The 17,424-nt window shown below is 55.0% G+C and overlaps 1 protein-coding gene across 1 annotated transcript; it reads right to left on the reverse strand.

Annotated features, from left to right (window-relative positions):
- Positions 1 to 3,982: 3,982 nt before the first annotated feature.
- On the reverse strand, positions 3,983 to 9,608 carry TEKT3 (tektin 3). The gene is made up of 7 exons (XM_071452801.1): positions 9,033 to 9,608; positions 8,440 to 8,523; positions 7,110 to 7,180; positions 6,783 to 6,926; positions 5,405 to 5,627; positions 4,750 to 4,904; positions 3,983 to 4,214 (listed from the first exon to the last, which is right to left on the reverse strand). The coding sequence occupies exons 1-7, from the start codon at positions 9,606 to 9,608 to the stop codon at positions 3,983 to 3,985; spliced, it is 1,485 nt and encodes a 494-aa protein (XP_071308902.1).
- Between the last annotated feature and the right edge of the window lie 7,816 nt (positions 9,609 to 17,424).

A 17,424-nucleotide genomic window follows, 5' to 3' on the forward strand; every position in this document is an offset into this window, starting at 1 on the left:
ATTTATATATATATATATGTGTGTGTGTGTGTATATTTATATATATAGATATGTGTGTGTGTGTGTGTATATGCATATACATGTATATAGATTTATGTATGTATATGTAAATATATAAATACATTTACACAGGTGGAATTGGTATTGGGAAAAAATATTTCAGCCAGAAAAAGACATAAAGGGAGACTTTATATTCAGCAAACTTCAGTAACAAAAGGTGTCTAATGTATCTTGGAGATATTGACTTATTTTTCGTGGTTTGTTTTCTACCAATTCATGAAGAATTTATGAAATACTTTGGTCCTGTCTGCATTCATGCCCCCAAACCAACTTCATCCAACTTTTTGCTTTCCACTCCCAGGCAGTGTCAACACTGATGGAGCCAGGCTGAAATCACAGGAGGAAATCCCACTGACTTCAAGGATACCAGCATTTACCCACTGACCCCAAAACCCTCAAAAAACCCACTGAGCTCCCCAGCTGGGCCTGGGAACATCCTCAGGTACTTTCTGAGCTGCTGCCTTGTGCTTCTCTCCTGGCAGCACAGAGCAGACCCTATGGAGGGCACAGGTCTAAACCAGCTTCGAGCCACACCTTTGGCCCCAGCAGTGCCAGGGGTGGCCCCTTCTCTGTGCCCTGCAGGGTCCCCAGAGTCCCACGGCTGCCCTGGGCATCCCCGCTGAGGGACACAGCGGAAGCTGCAGAGCTCCCAGAGAGCTGGGACGAGCGCATGTGGAACAAATCCATTGGGGGATATTAAACCCAAGGGCAGCCCTGGCGGCTCAGGAAGTCCTTGGGATGCTGATTGCTGGAAGCTGGGAAAGTGGGCTGGGAGAATCTCACAGAGTTCTTGCTGCCTTCTGCTGCTTTTATCTCAGCATCTCCTGTTGGCTCTGGCAGGGGCTGCACCAGAGGCTGCACTGTGCTCTGAGCCAGCACAAGCATTTCTGGGATCCTACACTGCCCGAATTTTCCTTCAGCGTTTTGCCAAAGTTTTCTCCCTTTTTTTCCATAATAGCAATGAGTTTAGGGCTGTTTTTTTTTTCTGACTGCTGAAGCTGTTTGGGGAATTCTCTCTCCCTTGAGCTCAATAATCTGCACAAGTTATGCAATACATTGTTAACATGGGTTTTGGCAAGCTTTGATTTCACTCAAATTCATATCAGACCCTTCCAGGACATTCAATGATTTTTGTTTTCTTAAGCAACAAAATCTCCTTTCTGAGAAGTTTCTTGCTAGCCCTGCCTGGAATGTTCACCTGGATCCTGGACTGACACAAGGCGACAGCGTCCTGGGTTTATTAATTTATTGTCTCTCCTCCAGTCAGTAAACAATTAATTTTAAAAAAATCCAGCTCTGCAGCAGTGATGCAAATGGAATGATGCAGAAGGGTGGGAATATGGTTGTAAGATGCAAAGGAATTTCCACAGAGTAACTTTCTCAGCAACTTGGCTGATAGAGGCAGCAATAAACCAGCAATAAATAGCAATAAAAGCAGACACGTCGCTCTGGTGGAGAAAGGAGCCATCCCCTCAGTACAGAAAGGCAGATGATGGGCCTGGGCCGTGATTTAGAAATGATCTCTGAAAGGAAATCATTTAATGGCACAGCAGCAAAGGCATCTCAGCCATCAGCAGGAGGAGGCAGGGCTGTTGTTTCATCTCCCCAGCACATCAAAGGCCGCTCAAATCCCAGAGCCAGCCCTGCAGGGATTACATGGAGCAGCTTCACTCAGCAGCAGCTCTGTCATGGAAAGCAAAACCCTCCCTGTGCAGGAGAGCCTGGTGCTCACTGGAGCTGCACCCAAACCCGTCCCTGGAGACCCCTCTGACAGGGCTTTGTGGCAGGGCAGGCTCCCCTCGGGGCAAGAAGAAAACTCACCCTGAGACTCACACTGAAGCACCTGTAGGATGCCCTGACCAACGTGTCAGGGGGGCTGGGGGGTGTCAGCTGCCAGAAGAAGTAACATCAGTTCTGTCAACTTATGGAAAACTGGCGTGGAGAGAACGCAACCCCAGAGGGACCTGGGAATTCTCTAACGTCTGGGAAATTGCTGCAGGAAAGTGGAAAGTATTTGTGAAAGAAATTAGACGAGCTGAAGCTGAAATTCCTCTGGTCATGGCTCAAACAGAGGAAAGAAACTCCTTGGCAGTGCTGTGGAAAGGAGCATGGAGAGGCCAGGACAGCGAGAGAAAATGGAGCTGGGTAATTGCAGCACCACATAATTGCTGGCAGTTAGGAGAGAGCCCTAAAGGAGCTAGCCATGGGAAAGATCAGTGTTTGGGGAGCTCTGAAAGCAAACTTGGAGAAAAGTGGAGACTGATCCTGGTGTGCCCTCACTGTAACACAGAGCCCAGATATTTCTGACATGACTCAAACCAAAGGTGGAAGTGAGGCGAAGGCAAAGCTGTGGCTGGTGCCAGGACTTGGCTCTGGGTACTCCAAGGCTGGAGCCTTCCAGGAAAGGGCTGTGGGTGCCTCTGCTGCCCCACACTCAGCTGGGGACAGACTCCTGGGGCCCAAAGGCCTGGCAGCTCTGCCTGAGCACATCTGGAGTGGGTCTGCAGACAAGGGGAGCAGCCGAGATCACCGGGGCTGGGGACGGGAGCACAGGCAGAGAGCAGCACGGGGCAGCCCGAGGCCAGAGGGTGCTGACACAAACTGAGCTCAGCTGGGCCTGGCTCCTTTGGGAGGCAGGGGAGGGCAGAGAGGGAGGGTGAGGTCAGCTGGGCAGTCTCTCTGCTCACGGCTGTCTCTTTCCTTTGGAAGGGTGGCTGCTGCCTCCGACGGGCTCTGGCCCCAGGACACGCACAAAGTAGAGGAAATCTATTTTTAGTCTCGACAAAAGAAGTGCTAGTAAAGAAAAAAAAAAAGGTTAGAAAGACAATTGCTTCCTGTTTAGGGCTGGTGCTGGGAGAGAGATCCTGCCAGGATGGGGAGGCCAGGGAGGGCAGAGGGTCCGTGGGGTGAGGAGGAGCCATCGGGGCTGGCAGACGAGGAAAGGGCTCCCAGCTCCTGTGAGCCCCACGCTGGGCCGGGGGTCCCTGCCCTGGATTCCCAGGGGAGGGAGGGACTCGAGCTGCTGCCCCTTTGGGATTCCTGGTGCCCACGGGCTTTAGGCTGAGCTCAGCAGCTGAGGTTAAAGACTCAAGAGTTGCGATAGCCCAAGGAGAGAAACTGCAACGTGACTTTCACACTCAGCCTCAGATTGATTGAAGACCTATCCCTCTGGAGATTCCAGTGCTTGGTAAAATCAGGCCTTACAGCAGGAGAGAAGGTGCAGGGGCTTAAACACCGATTAATCTCTTTATCTTCAAAGAGCTTTGGTGCTCCTGTCAAGGAACTACACGTGAGAGGTTAAACCAGGAACCCAAAATTCAACCCACAGCATTTTCTTCAATGAACTTTCTCCAAGTCGAATCTACTTCCTCTTTTTAAAACCGCAGCACTGACATTTTTGATGGCATTTAACATTTTTCAAAAGCAAGACAATTATCATTAGAAATCAGCTTAAAATGCACATTTTTCTATTTTAGGAACAGCACAAACTGCAACTATTTCCGGGACAGTTTGTGTTTCTTCTGCTGCACCATTAAAAATCCATCCTGGATGTCAGCAGCTCATTATTCTGACAAGTGGCTTTACTTCCCCTTGTGCCTTCTCCACATCACACACACTCAAAAGGAGGAAGACACAACAGCTTTTCTCCTGAAAGCGCAGACTGGGAGGGTAGGGATGGATCCCCGTGGGTGGGTTTGGTGACATACAGGATATTTTCAGCTCCTTCCTGGCACGCGGTGAAAGAGAAAACGACAAAGGAAAAAAGAATCATCCTGGTAACCCAACAAACAAAACACTCATTTAATTTCCACGCGGAGTTTACCCCAGGAAATGAGACGCTAACAAAGTTGTGAAATTGCAACAATATATTTGCAAAGCAGCTGGGGAAGGGGGGACGCGTCGTGCCGTGGGCGCCGGGCGCTCAGGTGAGCCCGGCTGAGACGTAGCCCAGGATCTGCACGGTGCTGGGGTAGCTCTTGCGCATGCCCATGCAGCGCTCCTGGTCGATGAACAGAGAGTTGTTCTTGACCACCAGGTCGTGCTCCAGGACCCCCTTGGAGCGCACCAGCATCTGCAGCATGTCCTCGGAGGCACGCAGGCACTGGTGCAGGTTCCGCAGCGTCTCGTTGATCTCGTTCACCTCCTGGACAAGGCTGGACAACAGCAGGACCCGTCAGACCCCCGTGGGGTGGTGCCCACCCAGATGGGCCCTCTGGGCACAGAGTCCCCCCATCAGCACACTCAGGTGATTCCCACCCCCGTGCCCTGGTATGGGAGAGCCAAGGGCAGAGCTCCTCCCGAGCTCCACGGGGAGGAGTGGAGAAGTTTGTTCCAAAGCTCTGGATATGCTCAGCCACGTCTGTCAGAGCAGCTTGTGCCACCAGAACAGGGACCAGCAGCTCTGCTTTCCCATTTCTCTTTGGGTTTGTGGCTTTGTTGGTTCACCCTCCTGGATTTCCCCGTGCAGGGTTTCTGCACAGGAGACACACACAGCAGGACAGGACACTGGGAGAGGTAAAAGGGAATGTGGAACAAGTGGAGGATGGAAAAACCAGCAGTGTGTGAGATGCTGAACACCTGCTCAGTGCTTTAGGTTTGACCAGGGCACTTATGGAAGGAATATTTAGGGAAAACAGCCATTTTGCCATGCAGAGATGCTCCTGAGAGCCCCTGGCAGCCCGGCCTCACCGGAGCTGGGCAGCATCCCGGCACAGCTCCACGTTGGGCCTCCTCGAGCGCTCATCCAGCCGGGTCTGGGCCACCTTCAGCTGAACCTCTTTGTCCCTTATGGTCTTCTGGATGACTTGGATCTTGGTCTCGAGCTGGAAGATTTCCTGCCGTGTCTGGGGTGAGACAAACACAGGAATCGATGAAAAGAGATCTTCTCAAGCGATCACATCATTCCCTTCTCTCCTGCTGGTGCAGGAAAAAACCCAAGTTCAATAAACAGCCCCTGGGCTCAGGCCACTGTTGCTCTGCGACATCAAGGCCCAGATCCAGCAGAGTTTTCAGGGAAAATCTCTTTGCTCTTGCTGCCACATCAGAGAAGAGTTAGGAGCAGAGGTGGTTTAGGAGCAGTGGTGGATCGATTCGATTACCAGCTTCCCAAATTTGCTGCTTGCAAGAATGGATCATCCATCAGGGAAAAATTTTAATGGCTCTTATTTAAGGACCTGCTGTCAGCCCCTGCAAACTTCACGGCTGTGAGCCGTTCCCAAGACGCTTCCCAAGGGTCCCAGAGCTGCGAGCCAGGGCCCATCACTGCTCTCCCCCTGCCATGCCTGGCAGAGCAGGGCAGGGAGCCCAGGGACAGCGCCGTCCCTGGGGAGGGCGGGGCCGGTACCTTGGCCAGGTGTGTCTGGATCTTGCTCTTGGCGTTGGCGATCTCGGTGATGCGGCTGGTGAAGGCGTCGTTGACCTTGCTGAACTGGCGCCACATCTCGTCGGCCGTGCCCATCAGGAGGCTCTCGGTGCTGGCGCGCAGCTTGGCCGAGGCCGCGCGCGCGCTCTGCGAGCGGAAGATGTTGTTGTCCGTGAACCTGGCCCACGTCTCGGGCACCGAGACCCTGCGGGGAGAGCACGGCCTTGGAACCCCGCTGCAGAGCGAGGCAAGGAAACCTGTGCTGGGAATTAAACTGCAGGGAACTAAAACATCTGGACCTGGGTGGTTTGATGGTATTTATCAAATGAGGGCTGGACCCCGTTCATTTGATGATATTTATCAAATGAGGGCTGGACCCCATTTGTTTGACGATATTTATGAAGTGCTCACAAAGATAACTTGTGAAAGTTCAGACAAACAAAAGATTCTCCCATAAAAAACAGAGATTCCAATCGGAGCTCTATTTGCACCTTCGAGGCATTAAGTGGCAAGGAATTCCCAGCCTCACAAGGACACACAGATCACACTTCAGTCAATTCCTTTTGCTCACAGCCCATCTCAGTGTCCCACTAAACCAAACAAGCTTTAGATCCCACTCCATTCCCTGTCTGTGCATTTGGGATGAAGTTCCTGCCTGTGCAGTAGTCCAGAACAAGATCAACAAAAGACTTAAATACCACATAAGCTCCATTTAAAACCTGCTGATTCTTGGCACACTTTACCCTCCTCTGAATTTCAGCCTCGATCCTCTGCAATCCATTTGCCTGTCTAAATATGTCTGAGCTCTGCTGTGAATAATTATTCAAACTACTAGAAAAATTGTCTCAATCTGTGCCTCTCCATAAACTTCATGGGTTTGTGTGGGCAGATTTATTCTCTCAGCCCTTTGCCACTTGGGCATCTCTCTGTGAGTGCTGGGTTAGGTCACTGTTCATTTACAGCAATGCCAAAGTTGAATTCCTGGCACCCAAAAGCAGCAGAACCCTGTCCCAGGACCACGCTCTCATTTCTTGATTTTCTGGGTCATTTCAGCTCCCTCTCCATACAGGGGTGAGCCCCCAGACCTCCCATCAGTGAGGAGCACTCAGGCAAGCACTGAGACATCTCTGGAAACATGCACAAACTTAATGAGCTGTGCAGAGGTGCTGGGCTGAATTCGTTTGCAGGCTGAGCTCTGAGCCCTGATCTAATGTTTAATAAGGTCGGGCAGAGGGTTCTTCTCCCCCTGGAGAGCCCAGAGGGCGAGCACCCCTCGGGCTGGTGTCTCCAGGAGGGATGGATGTGCCCCCAGAGAGGGCTGGGCAGTCCCTGCTCCTGCTCTGCGGGCCCCAGAGCTCACGTGGCATCGATCCTCTCCACGCCCTTGAAGAAGTGGATGCCTCTGGAGGTGTTCTTCAGCTGGTAGCACTTGTTGTCGATGTGGTGGCCCAGCTGCTTGTCAGCCAGGTCCTTCTCCAGCTCCTGCCGGGCCTCCTTGTTGCACCTGGAGCACACAAACAGCAGAATGGAGCCGTGGGATGGTTCTGTGCCCATCCTGCTCCCCTCAGCCCCTCTGTGCTCCCAGAGCCTCCCCCAGAGCCTGCAGGGACTGAACCCACGGGGATCTGCAGGGGCACAGCTGCAAACACACACCAGCCCCAAAGCGAGGGCCCCCAGCCCTCCTTACATGATCTGGGCGTTCACCGTGTCCAGGCACTGCTGCAGCCTCTCCCAGCAGGACCTGATGATCTTGATTTCCTGGGCAAAGGCAGAGCAGCCCTGTCAGCATGGTGCTCAGGCATCCTGGGCACTGCTGGGCACTGCTGGGCACTCCTGCCCTGGGGCACACGGCAGGGATTCCCCTTCTCCCACAGCGAGCACGGCCCAGCGCCCCGGCCCAGTGGTGCCACACGTGCCCATCCCCAGTCCCGGGGCATTTTCCTGCCCTCAAGAAATCCCATCCGTATGGGACAAGAGGACTGTGGTGTAAACCCGGTTTAGGGGTTTTCAGTTTGAGGGGTTTTCAGTTCTAGGCAGGGTTCAGCTCCCCTGGGGGAAGGCTGGTGCTGCTCTCAGCTCCCTTGGTGCAGCACAAGCCTGTTGCACCCATGGGGGTTTCCAGACAGGTGATCAGTGCTCCAAACCCAGGGACTTTGAATTCCTCCTGAATGCAGGAGCCAGCTGAAAGCACAGCCTAAATGCATCCCAAACATTAAAAAACCCAAATGGCATTATGGAGATACCAGCTCTGATAATTTTCCTAAGCCCTCATGACCTTCAAACTAATCTTTTAATTTTTCAGGGTCTGACTCATAACAAAAGATCTTCTAAGAGAGCAGTGGCTTCACAGGCCCAGGGGCTGCAATTTCCTTCCCAGTTTCGTGAGACTTTTGCAGTGATTATATTTCACTGTACCCTGCATTAGGATCCCATTTGCTGTGCCATGCTTGCTTTTAATTCATGATTTAAAGCAGCTTAGATAAAGGCAGGCAGGAGTGCAGGTTTTTATGATTCCAATCAAATCCATTGCCTGAGCACGCAGTGACAGTCCTGCTGCAGCCACTCTGCCCTGAGCAAAGCAGAGCTGGGCAAGTGGAGTTAATATCTTTTATTAGCCCAACTAATATAGCTGGGGAAAGCAGACAAGCTGCCGGGCACACCCTGCCCTCTCCGTGTGTGTGTGTAATATACAGAATGTGCTGCAGATACAGACAGAGATCACACAAGCAAAGGGAGATCTGTGCAGGCAGGGCTCAGAAAGGCAGGGCCATCTCACAGGCTCCCCAAAGGGGGTCAGAGGAGCCTGATGAGCCACACAAACCCGGCTCCTTTCCAGCTCGTCCTGCCTGTCCCAGGGACACGCTGCTGGGTGGGAGCACCAGCAGGTTTGGGGGGTTGAAGAAGGCTGGGTTCTCTCAGCAGCACTGAAGAGCCAGTGAGGGAACAGGGCTGCCAGACTTGTTCAGGGGAGTGTGGGTAGAACCAGCTTGGTCACAGGACGTGTGTGCCAAACCCACCGTGACGAGCTGTTTCTCCACGTCGTCGTTGACCAGGTCGATGCCCATCCTCTTCTCCCGATGGAGCAAACACTTGTGAGCGACCTGGTGGGACAAGGGGTGACATCAGCGCTAGCTGCAGGACAGGGTCCCTGCAGGGACTGTCCCCGAGTCAGGGGATGCAGGAAAGGAAAGTGCAGGCAGGCACAGGATGTCAGCCTGCAGAAAGCTGCCCGAGGCAGCAGGGTCAGCTGACAGCAGCAGCCGAGTGCCACATCAGCATGGAAGCAAAGGGACAGAGCCCTCATGTCCCCAGCCACCACAGCAGAGTGCAGGGACCCCTGTCAGGCCCGGTGTAGACCTCCCCAGAGCCTCGTAGTCAGACACAGGCTTTTGTGTCCCAAGCCAGGATTCTGGATACAGAAATATCTGCTTAAACAAACACTGCAGTGATGTGCTCAGCATGTGCTGGAGGAGGATGCAGCAGATGCAGGGGATTTGTTTATCACTGACTCAACTAATGGGCTCTTCTTGAAACCTCTCCAACGTTACAGGGCTTTATGAGAGGTTTGAGAGGCTGCAGATGTGTGGGCTGGGGGTTGCAGGGTCCCTACCTGGAAGGGGCCCTCGGTGTCGGCCAAGGCTCTCTCCAGCCGTTTCTGCATGTCCATCAGGGAGTTGGTCTCCCTGATCATGGCGTCCAGCTCGATGCAGAGCTCGGACTTCCAGTACTCGATGTCATTGATGCGCTCGCCCAGGTTCTTGGTGCTCTCCCCCTGCGTCCTCTTGGCCTGCTGGTACACGTCCTTGATGGTGCGGGTGAGGTCGGCGCGCAGGCGCTCCGCGTTGTGCCGCGTGGTCTCTGACTCCTTGTAGTTGGTCATGTTGGACCTGTGCCAGTCGTCCAGCGTGTGCCGGGTGAAGACCCCGCTGGGTCTCTCGGAAATGAAGGGAATCATCTTGGTGGGGGGCAGCCCCGGGAAGCTCTCGGTGAGGGGAGACAAGGTGGGGTTGAGGGCAGCTGCTTTGTAGTAGGAGTTGGGCATCCATGGCATGTTGAAGCTCTCGGAGGGGTTATAGGGAATGCGGTTCTTGTAGCCAGCGGCCACGTTGGTCGCTGGCAGGACCTTGGGAGGGGGTGGCCGTGGCTGGTTAAACTTGGCTTTCAAGGGATAGCCGTAGAGTTCCATCCTGGAATGCTGCTGGTGCGGGTCCTGCACAAAGGGGGCAGAGGAAAACCTCGCTCAGAAAGTTCCTGTCCTTGTGGTACCTCTTACAGCAACATGCAATGTGTGATGGGACCAGCCCTGCCCAGGGCACCCACACAGCCCCTAAATCTCCTGAATGCAAATCCCCTCTGACAGCATCCCAGGCATCTGACAGGGAGGGATTTGAGACCAGCTCTGCTGTAGGTATCTTGTGTCAAGTCTTGAAATGAGGAGAGAGACAAATTATGGCTGCTTAGAAGGATGACAGATTTATACTGTTGTTTTCCTTATTCCGTAATTCCTTATTTCCCATTATTCCTTCATTTTCTCTGTCAATCTAATGACCTCCCCTGGCAGGGTGGGCAGGCCCTGGCACAGCTGGGGCTGCCCCTGGATCCCTGGCAGTGCCCAAGGCCAGGCTGGACACTGGGGCTGGGAGCACCTGGGACAGTGGGAGGTGTCCCTGGGACAGTGGGAGGTGTCCCTGCCATGGCAGGGATGGTCCCATCCAACCCAGGCCAGTGAGTCTGATCCCAGGATTCAGCCTGGCCAAAGGCTCTGGGATGGGCAGTGGGACACTCACACCCCCAAATTCAGCACAAAACCTTTCCAGGTAGGACTGGCTCCGAGCCACCTTGGCAGCACCAAGGAGGAGAGGTCTGTGCTCAGCTCCACCAAAGCCCTGCATGTGCTGCTCCCACAAACCAGTCCCTGCAGCCCTTTGTCCCTGCTGGGGCCACTGCCATTCCCTGCCTCCGTGCCACTTATTTACCCAGGGAGCAGCATTTGAGCAGTGGGGGATGCTTTCCCTGGCTCCCACCCTGCCAACAAATCCTTCCCCTTCAGACACCGACAGACAAGTGTTTGAGAGGGGAAAGCCCTTGGGAAGGGGCTGGATTGCTTTTCCAGCGTTTCCAGCTGAGAGGAACGCCCTCGCACGCCCCTGGGATAAGCCAGGCTGGGATGGGAGCTGCCAGCCCCCTGGGCAGGGGCACAGGGCTGGGTTTGGGGCTGGGGTCGGTACCGGCCGTGCGGGGCCTCCCTCGGCGAGCGCAGCTCCCCCTGGGTGGCTCAGGCTGGGGGCGCCCGGGGGGGCTGCTGCTCGTCTCCGGCTCTGGGGTGGCGCTGGCACTGCCCATCTCTGTGGGGCCGTTGCCATGGACGGGGTTCCGTGCCCAGGGCCGTGTTCTGGGAGGCTCTGTGACGCTGGCCGGGCTCTGTGACCCGGCCTGGCCATTGACCCGCCCTGGAATGGCCCAGCAAAGGCTGCCTTGGTCTGGGAGCGGGCACAGGAGGGGCTGGAGGGACGCTGGGTGAGCCCAGGCACCCCAGCTCAGCCAGGGGTCTCTGCCCAGCTTCTGGGAACACCAGCTCTGCTGTGGCTGCTTCCATCTCACCTTCTCCACAGGGATATCTTCGTTTTCTTCATTGCCCAGCCGTGCCCACGGCTCATCGAGGACCCAGGCTGGTGTTTCTGCCCTCTCACAGCCTCAGTTTCTCCTGACTGCCCCAACTCCTGCAGCTGCAGACTGGGACTGCACCGAGGGTTTCCCAGCTCTGGTGAGCCCTGGCCAGCCCTCCTGAGCTGAGCTGGCTCCCCACGGCAGCTCTGCCTCTTGCAGGAAATGGAACCCCGAGTGCTTGGTGTACACAAAGCGCAGCACATCTTCATGTCACTCCAGCTCCATCAACCTGAAACAAACCATCCAGCCATCAGTTGGCTTTTCTGCAGCCAAAGCAGAGAAATGATGGCAGTGAAGTCCTGCCAAGCCTGTCCCCAGCAGGACACCCACCCACCCACTCCGGGAGCAGCCCAGCTCTGCCCCCTGCACGCTCCCAGCTCAGCCCGGCTCTCACGCCCTGCCCCTGGCTAATTCTGTTCAGATGAATCACTGCCCGGCCAGGGGCACCACTGACTGTGGGAGGCAACCCCAGGGCTCTGGAAGATTTGCTAAATTAGGCAATAATAATTTGATAATGTGTAAATGGCCCAGGGGTGCTCTGTGCAGGTGGGCAGGACCTTCCGGGGCAGCACGGGGACAGTGGGGACATCACGGGGGACAGGACTGATCCCACCAGAATCACAGAATGTCCCAAGTGGGAGGGACCCACAAGGGACCCCTGACCCTGCCCAGACCCCCACAATCCCACCCTGGGCATCCCTGGATATCCAAAGGCTGCTGGAGCTCTGGCAGCCTCGGGGCTGTGCCCATTCCCTGGGCAGTGCCAGCACCCTCTGGGGAGGAACCTGTTCCTAGAATCCGACCTAGAGCTCCTCTCACACTCCTAAAAGCTGCAAAGAGAAGAATTGGCACAGGTAACGCAGACAAATACCACAGTGACTCTCACGGAGCTGCCAAGTGCACAGCCTGTGATCCCAGAATCCCAGATCTCTGAGTACCCCAGGGAACTGGACAGGCTGTTTACACCACCACCATTTATTTGAGTAACTAAACCTTGTTCCTTGATTCTGACTACAACTCCAACAGCTGCAACATCACTGAAATTACACACTGTCCCCACCCAGTTGTGCTGGGGCACATCCAGTTTGGGTGGACACGTGAGGACACAGCTTGTGCTGAAATCTCGACCAGTTCAGCTCAGAATGAAAGAACAAAGCCAGGCTGAGCCCAGGAAGCTGATGGGAAGCAGAGGTGCCAGTTCCCAGCACGGCAGCCCAGGCTGGCCAAATTTCAAGGAATTTCAAGGGGTACATTTGGATACCTGAGTACAAAATCTACTGCCAAGAGCTGTCAATCCTTGTGTCACTGCTCTGCATTCTGCTGTCTATTAATACAGCATTACACTGGGTCAGAAGCTGCCCTGCTGAAAATACCCAGCTGCAGATCCTTGATACAGCCCTGTGAGCCTGCACGTACCCAGCAGAGCCCAGGCACTCCTTCACTGCCTGGAATATCCCCCTGGCTCCCAGGAATGCTGCACCTGCCTGAGAGGGATCAGCTGCTCATTCACAGAACCCCAGAACCCCAGAACCCAGTGTGGCTGGGCTGGGCAGGGCTGGGAGCAGCCTGGGACAATTGGGGGTGTCCCTGCCCATGGCAGGGCTGGGATGAGAGGGGCTTTAGTTCTCCCCCCAGCCCAAACCATTCCATGATTCCCTGAGGTGATTTTCACCTCTGAACATGAAGCTCTTAGAGAGAAAGCAAGAAAGAGATCAAAACTAAAGCAAAAGTAGACTGGCAGCTGAATTATTCAGTCCAACCAGAGTAGCATTTGACTGAGCTTTCCAAACAATAAATGTGGTATGAATAAATCATCACAAATCCCACCCCAAGCTCTCGTGGTGACTCACAACCACCAAACCACAGATGCTCAGGGCAGGCTCTGCTCATCCCCAAGGTTAAGCCTGGGATCACTCCTATAATTACGGCAGTGGTGGCCTCAGAAAATGTCATCATTTACTGGTGACGCTCTTAGCAGTGCCCAGGAACCACCAGAAATCAAACACTGAGCTCAGGGAGAGCCTCCCTGCAGCCTTTCAGTCCCTCTGGGCTGGGGCAGCTCCGGCTTTGCTGCCTGCCCTGGGGGCACTGCCAAGGCCAGGGCGGTGGGGATGGTGTGGCCTGCACTGCCCCAGTAGGCTCGGGGCTCTCAGAGCCCAGAAACCCCCAGAGCCTCCCAGCTCCAGCAGGGCACAGGGGGCACGGGGCTCTCAGAGCCCCCCAGATCCCCCCAGCTGCTCCATCCAGCGGGTCTGGGGCAGGAGGAGCCCCCTGAGCCACACAAGGGGCAGAGCTGGCCTGAGAGGGGAAGGAGCCCGAGCAGGGCTGCAGGGAGCATCCCACAGGAGCTCTCCAGGGTCACAGGCTGGGGTCACTCCCCTGGCACTCAGAAACCATCCCAGAACCACCCCCAGCTCTTGGTGTGTCCCACCTGACTGCAGCCCTGCGCTGTCACACCCTGCACCCACCCTGGGGCCGACTCCTGCCCAAGAAACGCAGGCACAAACTGCTCCAAAACCTGTGGGAGGGGGAAAGGGAAGTGAACCCAGTCTCCCTCCATTCACCTTGAAATATCCCACCTGTGAAAGCGCTTAGCCATGTGCTGTTTATTAACATCAGCCCCATTATTTCAGGGCAGTTTAAACACAAAATTTAAAAGTGAGCCCCACATCTGAGGTCTCTGTAGAAGTGGATGGCTCTGGTGATTGATGCTCCACACATGCTTTAGTGCTCAGCTGCAGTGAGTTATTGGTGGCCTCTCCTTGCCTTACACACTCCTCATTTCAGAGCCAGATGTGAAAGCAATTAACACACCGAGAGGACTCTCTCTGAGTCTGTGGGGCTTTTTATAGGTTACTGTTTATTTCTGGAGCTCTTTTCTTGAGGTGAATTTTGGCAGACAGCTCCAGGGCTGGTTTATGTCATGACTGGCCATTGTTTAAAGTTTTTTATTGCTCTGGCAAAGGGCTTGCATTGGAAAAGGGAGGCAGAGTTACTGTATTTTCTTTTTTTTGCCTGTCATCGTACTCAGGCTGTGACTCCACAGACAGCAAAAGGATCAAAACGTCTGCAGAGCTGACAGGAGCAGCCTCAGCTCCTGCCCCTCAGGAAACAGTGAGGGCTGAGCACAGCCCTGGTGTGGAAGGGCTCAGAGAGCTCACCTGGGAAAAAACCAAACCAACATTAATGGAAATTGCTTTAGAAAAAAGCAATAAAAATCACAGAATGGTTTGGGTTGGAAGGGACCTTAAAGATCCTTTAGTCCCAAGCCCCAAATGTCTCTCCTCCCATTTCAGCTCCCCTTGAGCACTGCCGAGGTGCTGCCCCCACCCCAACACCCTTCCCCAGGCAGGGAGGGGCTGTGCCCTGGCACAAGCTGGGGGTGTCCCCAGGCTGGGGGTGTCCCACGTCCAGGACGGGACCAGAGAGGAGCCTTTGCTGCAGGGGTGCCCCTGATCCTGGCCTGCAGCATCATGGATACAGGAGCTCAACAATCCCACATCAATCCCAGCAGCCCTGGGGCCACTGCAGCCCCAGAATGGTCCCTGCAGCCCCAGAATGGTCCCTGCAGCCCCAGAATGTTCCAGCAGCCCCAGAATGTTCCCTGCAGCCCCAGAATGGCCACTGCAACCCCAGAATGGCCCCTGCAGCCCCAGAATGTTCCAGCAGCCCCAGAATGTTCCAGCAGCCCCAGAATGGTCCCTGCGGCCCCAGAATGGTCCCAGCAGCCCCAGAATGGTCCCTGCGGCCCCAGAATGTTCCAGCAGCCCCAGAATGTTCCAGCAGCCCCAGAATGGCCCCAGCAGCCCCAGAATGGCTCCTGCAGCCCCAGAATGGTCCCAGCAGCCCCAGAATGGTCCCTGCAGCCCCAGAATGGTCCCTGCAGCCCCAGAACGGCCCCAGCAGCCCCAGAATGTTCCAGCAGCCCCAGAATGGTCCCTGCAGCCCCAGAATGGTCCCTGCAGCCCCAGAATGGTCCCTGCAGCCCCAGAATGGTCCCTGCAGCCCCAGAATGGCCCCTGCAGCCCCAGAATGGTCCCTGCAGCCCCTTCCCAGGGCTGGATCCTCCATGGGCTGGGGACACGGGGCTGGCTCCGTGCCCAGCCCAGCCCTGAGCTCCAGCACGGATGTTTATCCTCCAAAACAAAGGGAGCCATTCCCGTGCCCAGCTGAAAAGCAATTCAGACAGCTGCCATCAGATCAGATCCTGCAAATGCCTCGGTGTCCTCCGTGGGGCTTTGCTAGAAAAGGCAGAGCACATTTCCCAATCAAGGCCCTTTTCCTGCCCCGGCCAGGGCTGTTCTGTCCCTCCCTGCACACGAGGAGAGCCCTCTCTGCCCTGCCCTGCCCTGGCCCAGGAGGCATCGTTAACATTTCATTGCATAAATACTCTGCTGATGCTTTCTCTCATGTTACACCACATTTCTATCCCTGGAGCCCGTGTCCACTCAGCCAGGCTGAGCACATGGTGCTGCCCATGGAAATGGAAGCCAGGGCTGGGGCCATGGGCTGCTTCTCCTGGAAGTGACAAATATTGTCAAGGAGTTTCAGCAAACGATGTTTTGTGATTGTATCCCGCGCTGCCTGCAGGAGAAGGTGAATTCTGGCTGGTTTTGGAGAGATGGATGTCACTCAGATGGCAGGAAGGGATGGAAATCACTCAGGGCTCTCCTTCACAGGGGTTTGAGCTGGGATTCTCGCCTGCATCCCCAACAGCCCAGCCTCTCAGGCTTCCTCTGTCTCCCACGGCTCCTTCCCAAGTTTTGCCTCCCCCATTGATAATCCAGGGCACAGACACCTGCTCCAGGCTGTGACAGAGGGGGTGAGGAGCTCCAGGCTGGGCAAGGAGGGTCCTGCACCCCGAAATTCCTCACACAGAGGAGCCTGGGGTGGGCAGGGAGCGCGGTGCACCCTCAGCCATCAGCTGGACAGAGCAAAACAACCCACCCTGGCTGCCCCTTGGAACAATGAGAGCAGATAAAAACAGATAGAGACAGCAGGGCAAAGAATGACCAGAAGACATTTGCAATATATCATAAAAGCAGGAAAAGCACGCCAGGAAATCTGCATTTCCCCACACTTCTCAGAGAAATTATTTCATTATCTGCCTGCCCTGATCATCTGCAATCGCCAACAGTTCTGGAATCATGGAAGGGTTTGGAAGGGACCCCAAAGCCCATCCAGTGCCAGCCCTGCCATGGCAGGGACACCCCCACTGTCCCAGGGACACCTCCCACTGTCCCAGGGACACCTCCCACTGTCCCAGGGACACCTCCCACTGTGCCAGGTGCTCCCAGCCCCAGTGTCCAGCCTGGCCTTGGGCACTGCCAGGGATCCAGGGGCAGCCCCAGCTGTGCCAGGGCTGCCCACCCTGCCAGGGCACAATTCCTCATCCCCAATATCCCATCTGTCCCTGCCAGGGAACAATTCCTCATCCCCAATATCCCATCCAGCCCTGCCAGGGAACAATTCCTCACTCCCAATATCCCATCCAGCCCTGCCAGGGAACAATTCCTCATTGCCAATATCCCATCCATCCCTGCCCGGGAACAATTCCTCATTCCCAATATCCCATCCATCCCTGCCAGGGAGCAATTCCTCATTGCCAATATCCCATCCAGCCCTGCCAGGGAACAATTCCCAATTCCCAATCTCCCATCCATCCCTGCCTGTGTCATTCTGCAGCCATTCCCTGTGTCTGTCCCTGGATCCCTTGTCCCCAGTCCCTGTCCAGCTCTCCTGCAGCCCCTTTGGGCCCTGGAAGGGCTCAGCACTCACAGAGGTGTGTTTGAGGCCTTACCCCATGGGAAATGCTTTTCCTCTTGTCTCTGTGCAGGGTTTATCCCTCAGAAAGGGCAGGAGGCAGGAGGAACCAGCCCTCCCAGAGTCCACAAACAAGCACCAGAAGGTTTCAGGTTTGCAGCCTGGTGGAGCTCACATTTTCCCACCTGATTGTTTCCCCCCTTTCCAGAGTGTGAGATTCAGCTGGACAGGGGTTGGGCGAGGCCTCTCTCAGATTTGGGGTTTGTGGTTTCATTACACCAGCCTGGAGTTTTATTTGAGAGGCCCCAAAGAACCAAGTGAGTAATTGGCCAAACCCAGTGGGTTTTGCCTGGTTTTACACCAACATTTTTCCTCTCACCTGATATATAAATAATCTCAGCTGTAAAGCTGGGCTATAAAGCAGAGCCAGCTCATTTGCTTGCTCATACATTTCATATCATCGTGGCAAGGGGCAATTCTGCCCCAGAATTTCCCCTTTCTGCCCCCTGAGCGCTGAGGGAATCATCACAAGCAGCTCCCATGGGGACACTTTCCCTGCAGACACGAACTGG

This window comes from Agelaius tricolor, unplaced genomic scaffold, assembly GCF_023055355.1.
Source record: "Agelaius tricolor isolate 1412-34295 unplaced genomic scaffold, bAgeTri1.0.p SCAF_35, whole genome shotgun sequence".
Lineage (NCBI taxonomy): Eukaryota > Metazoa > Chordata > Aves > Passeriformes > Icteridae > Agelaius > Agelaius tricolor.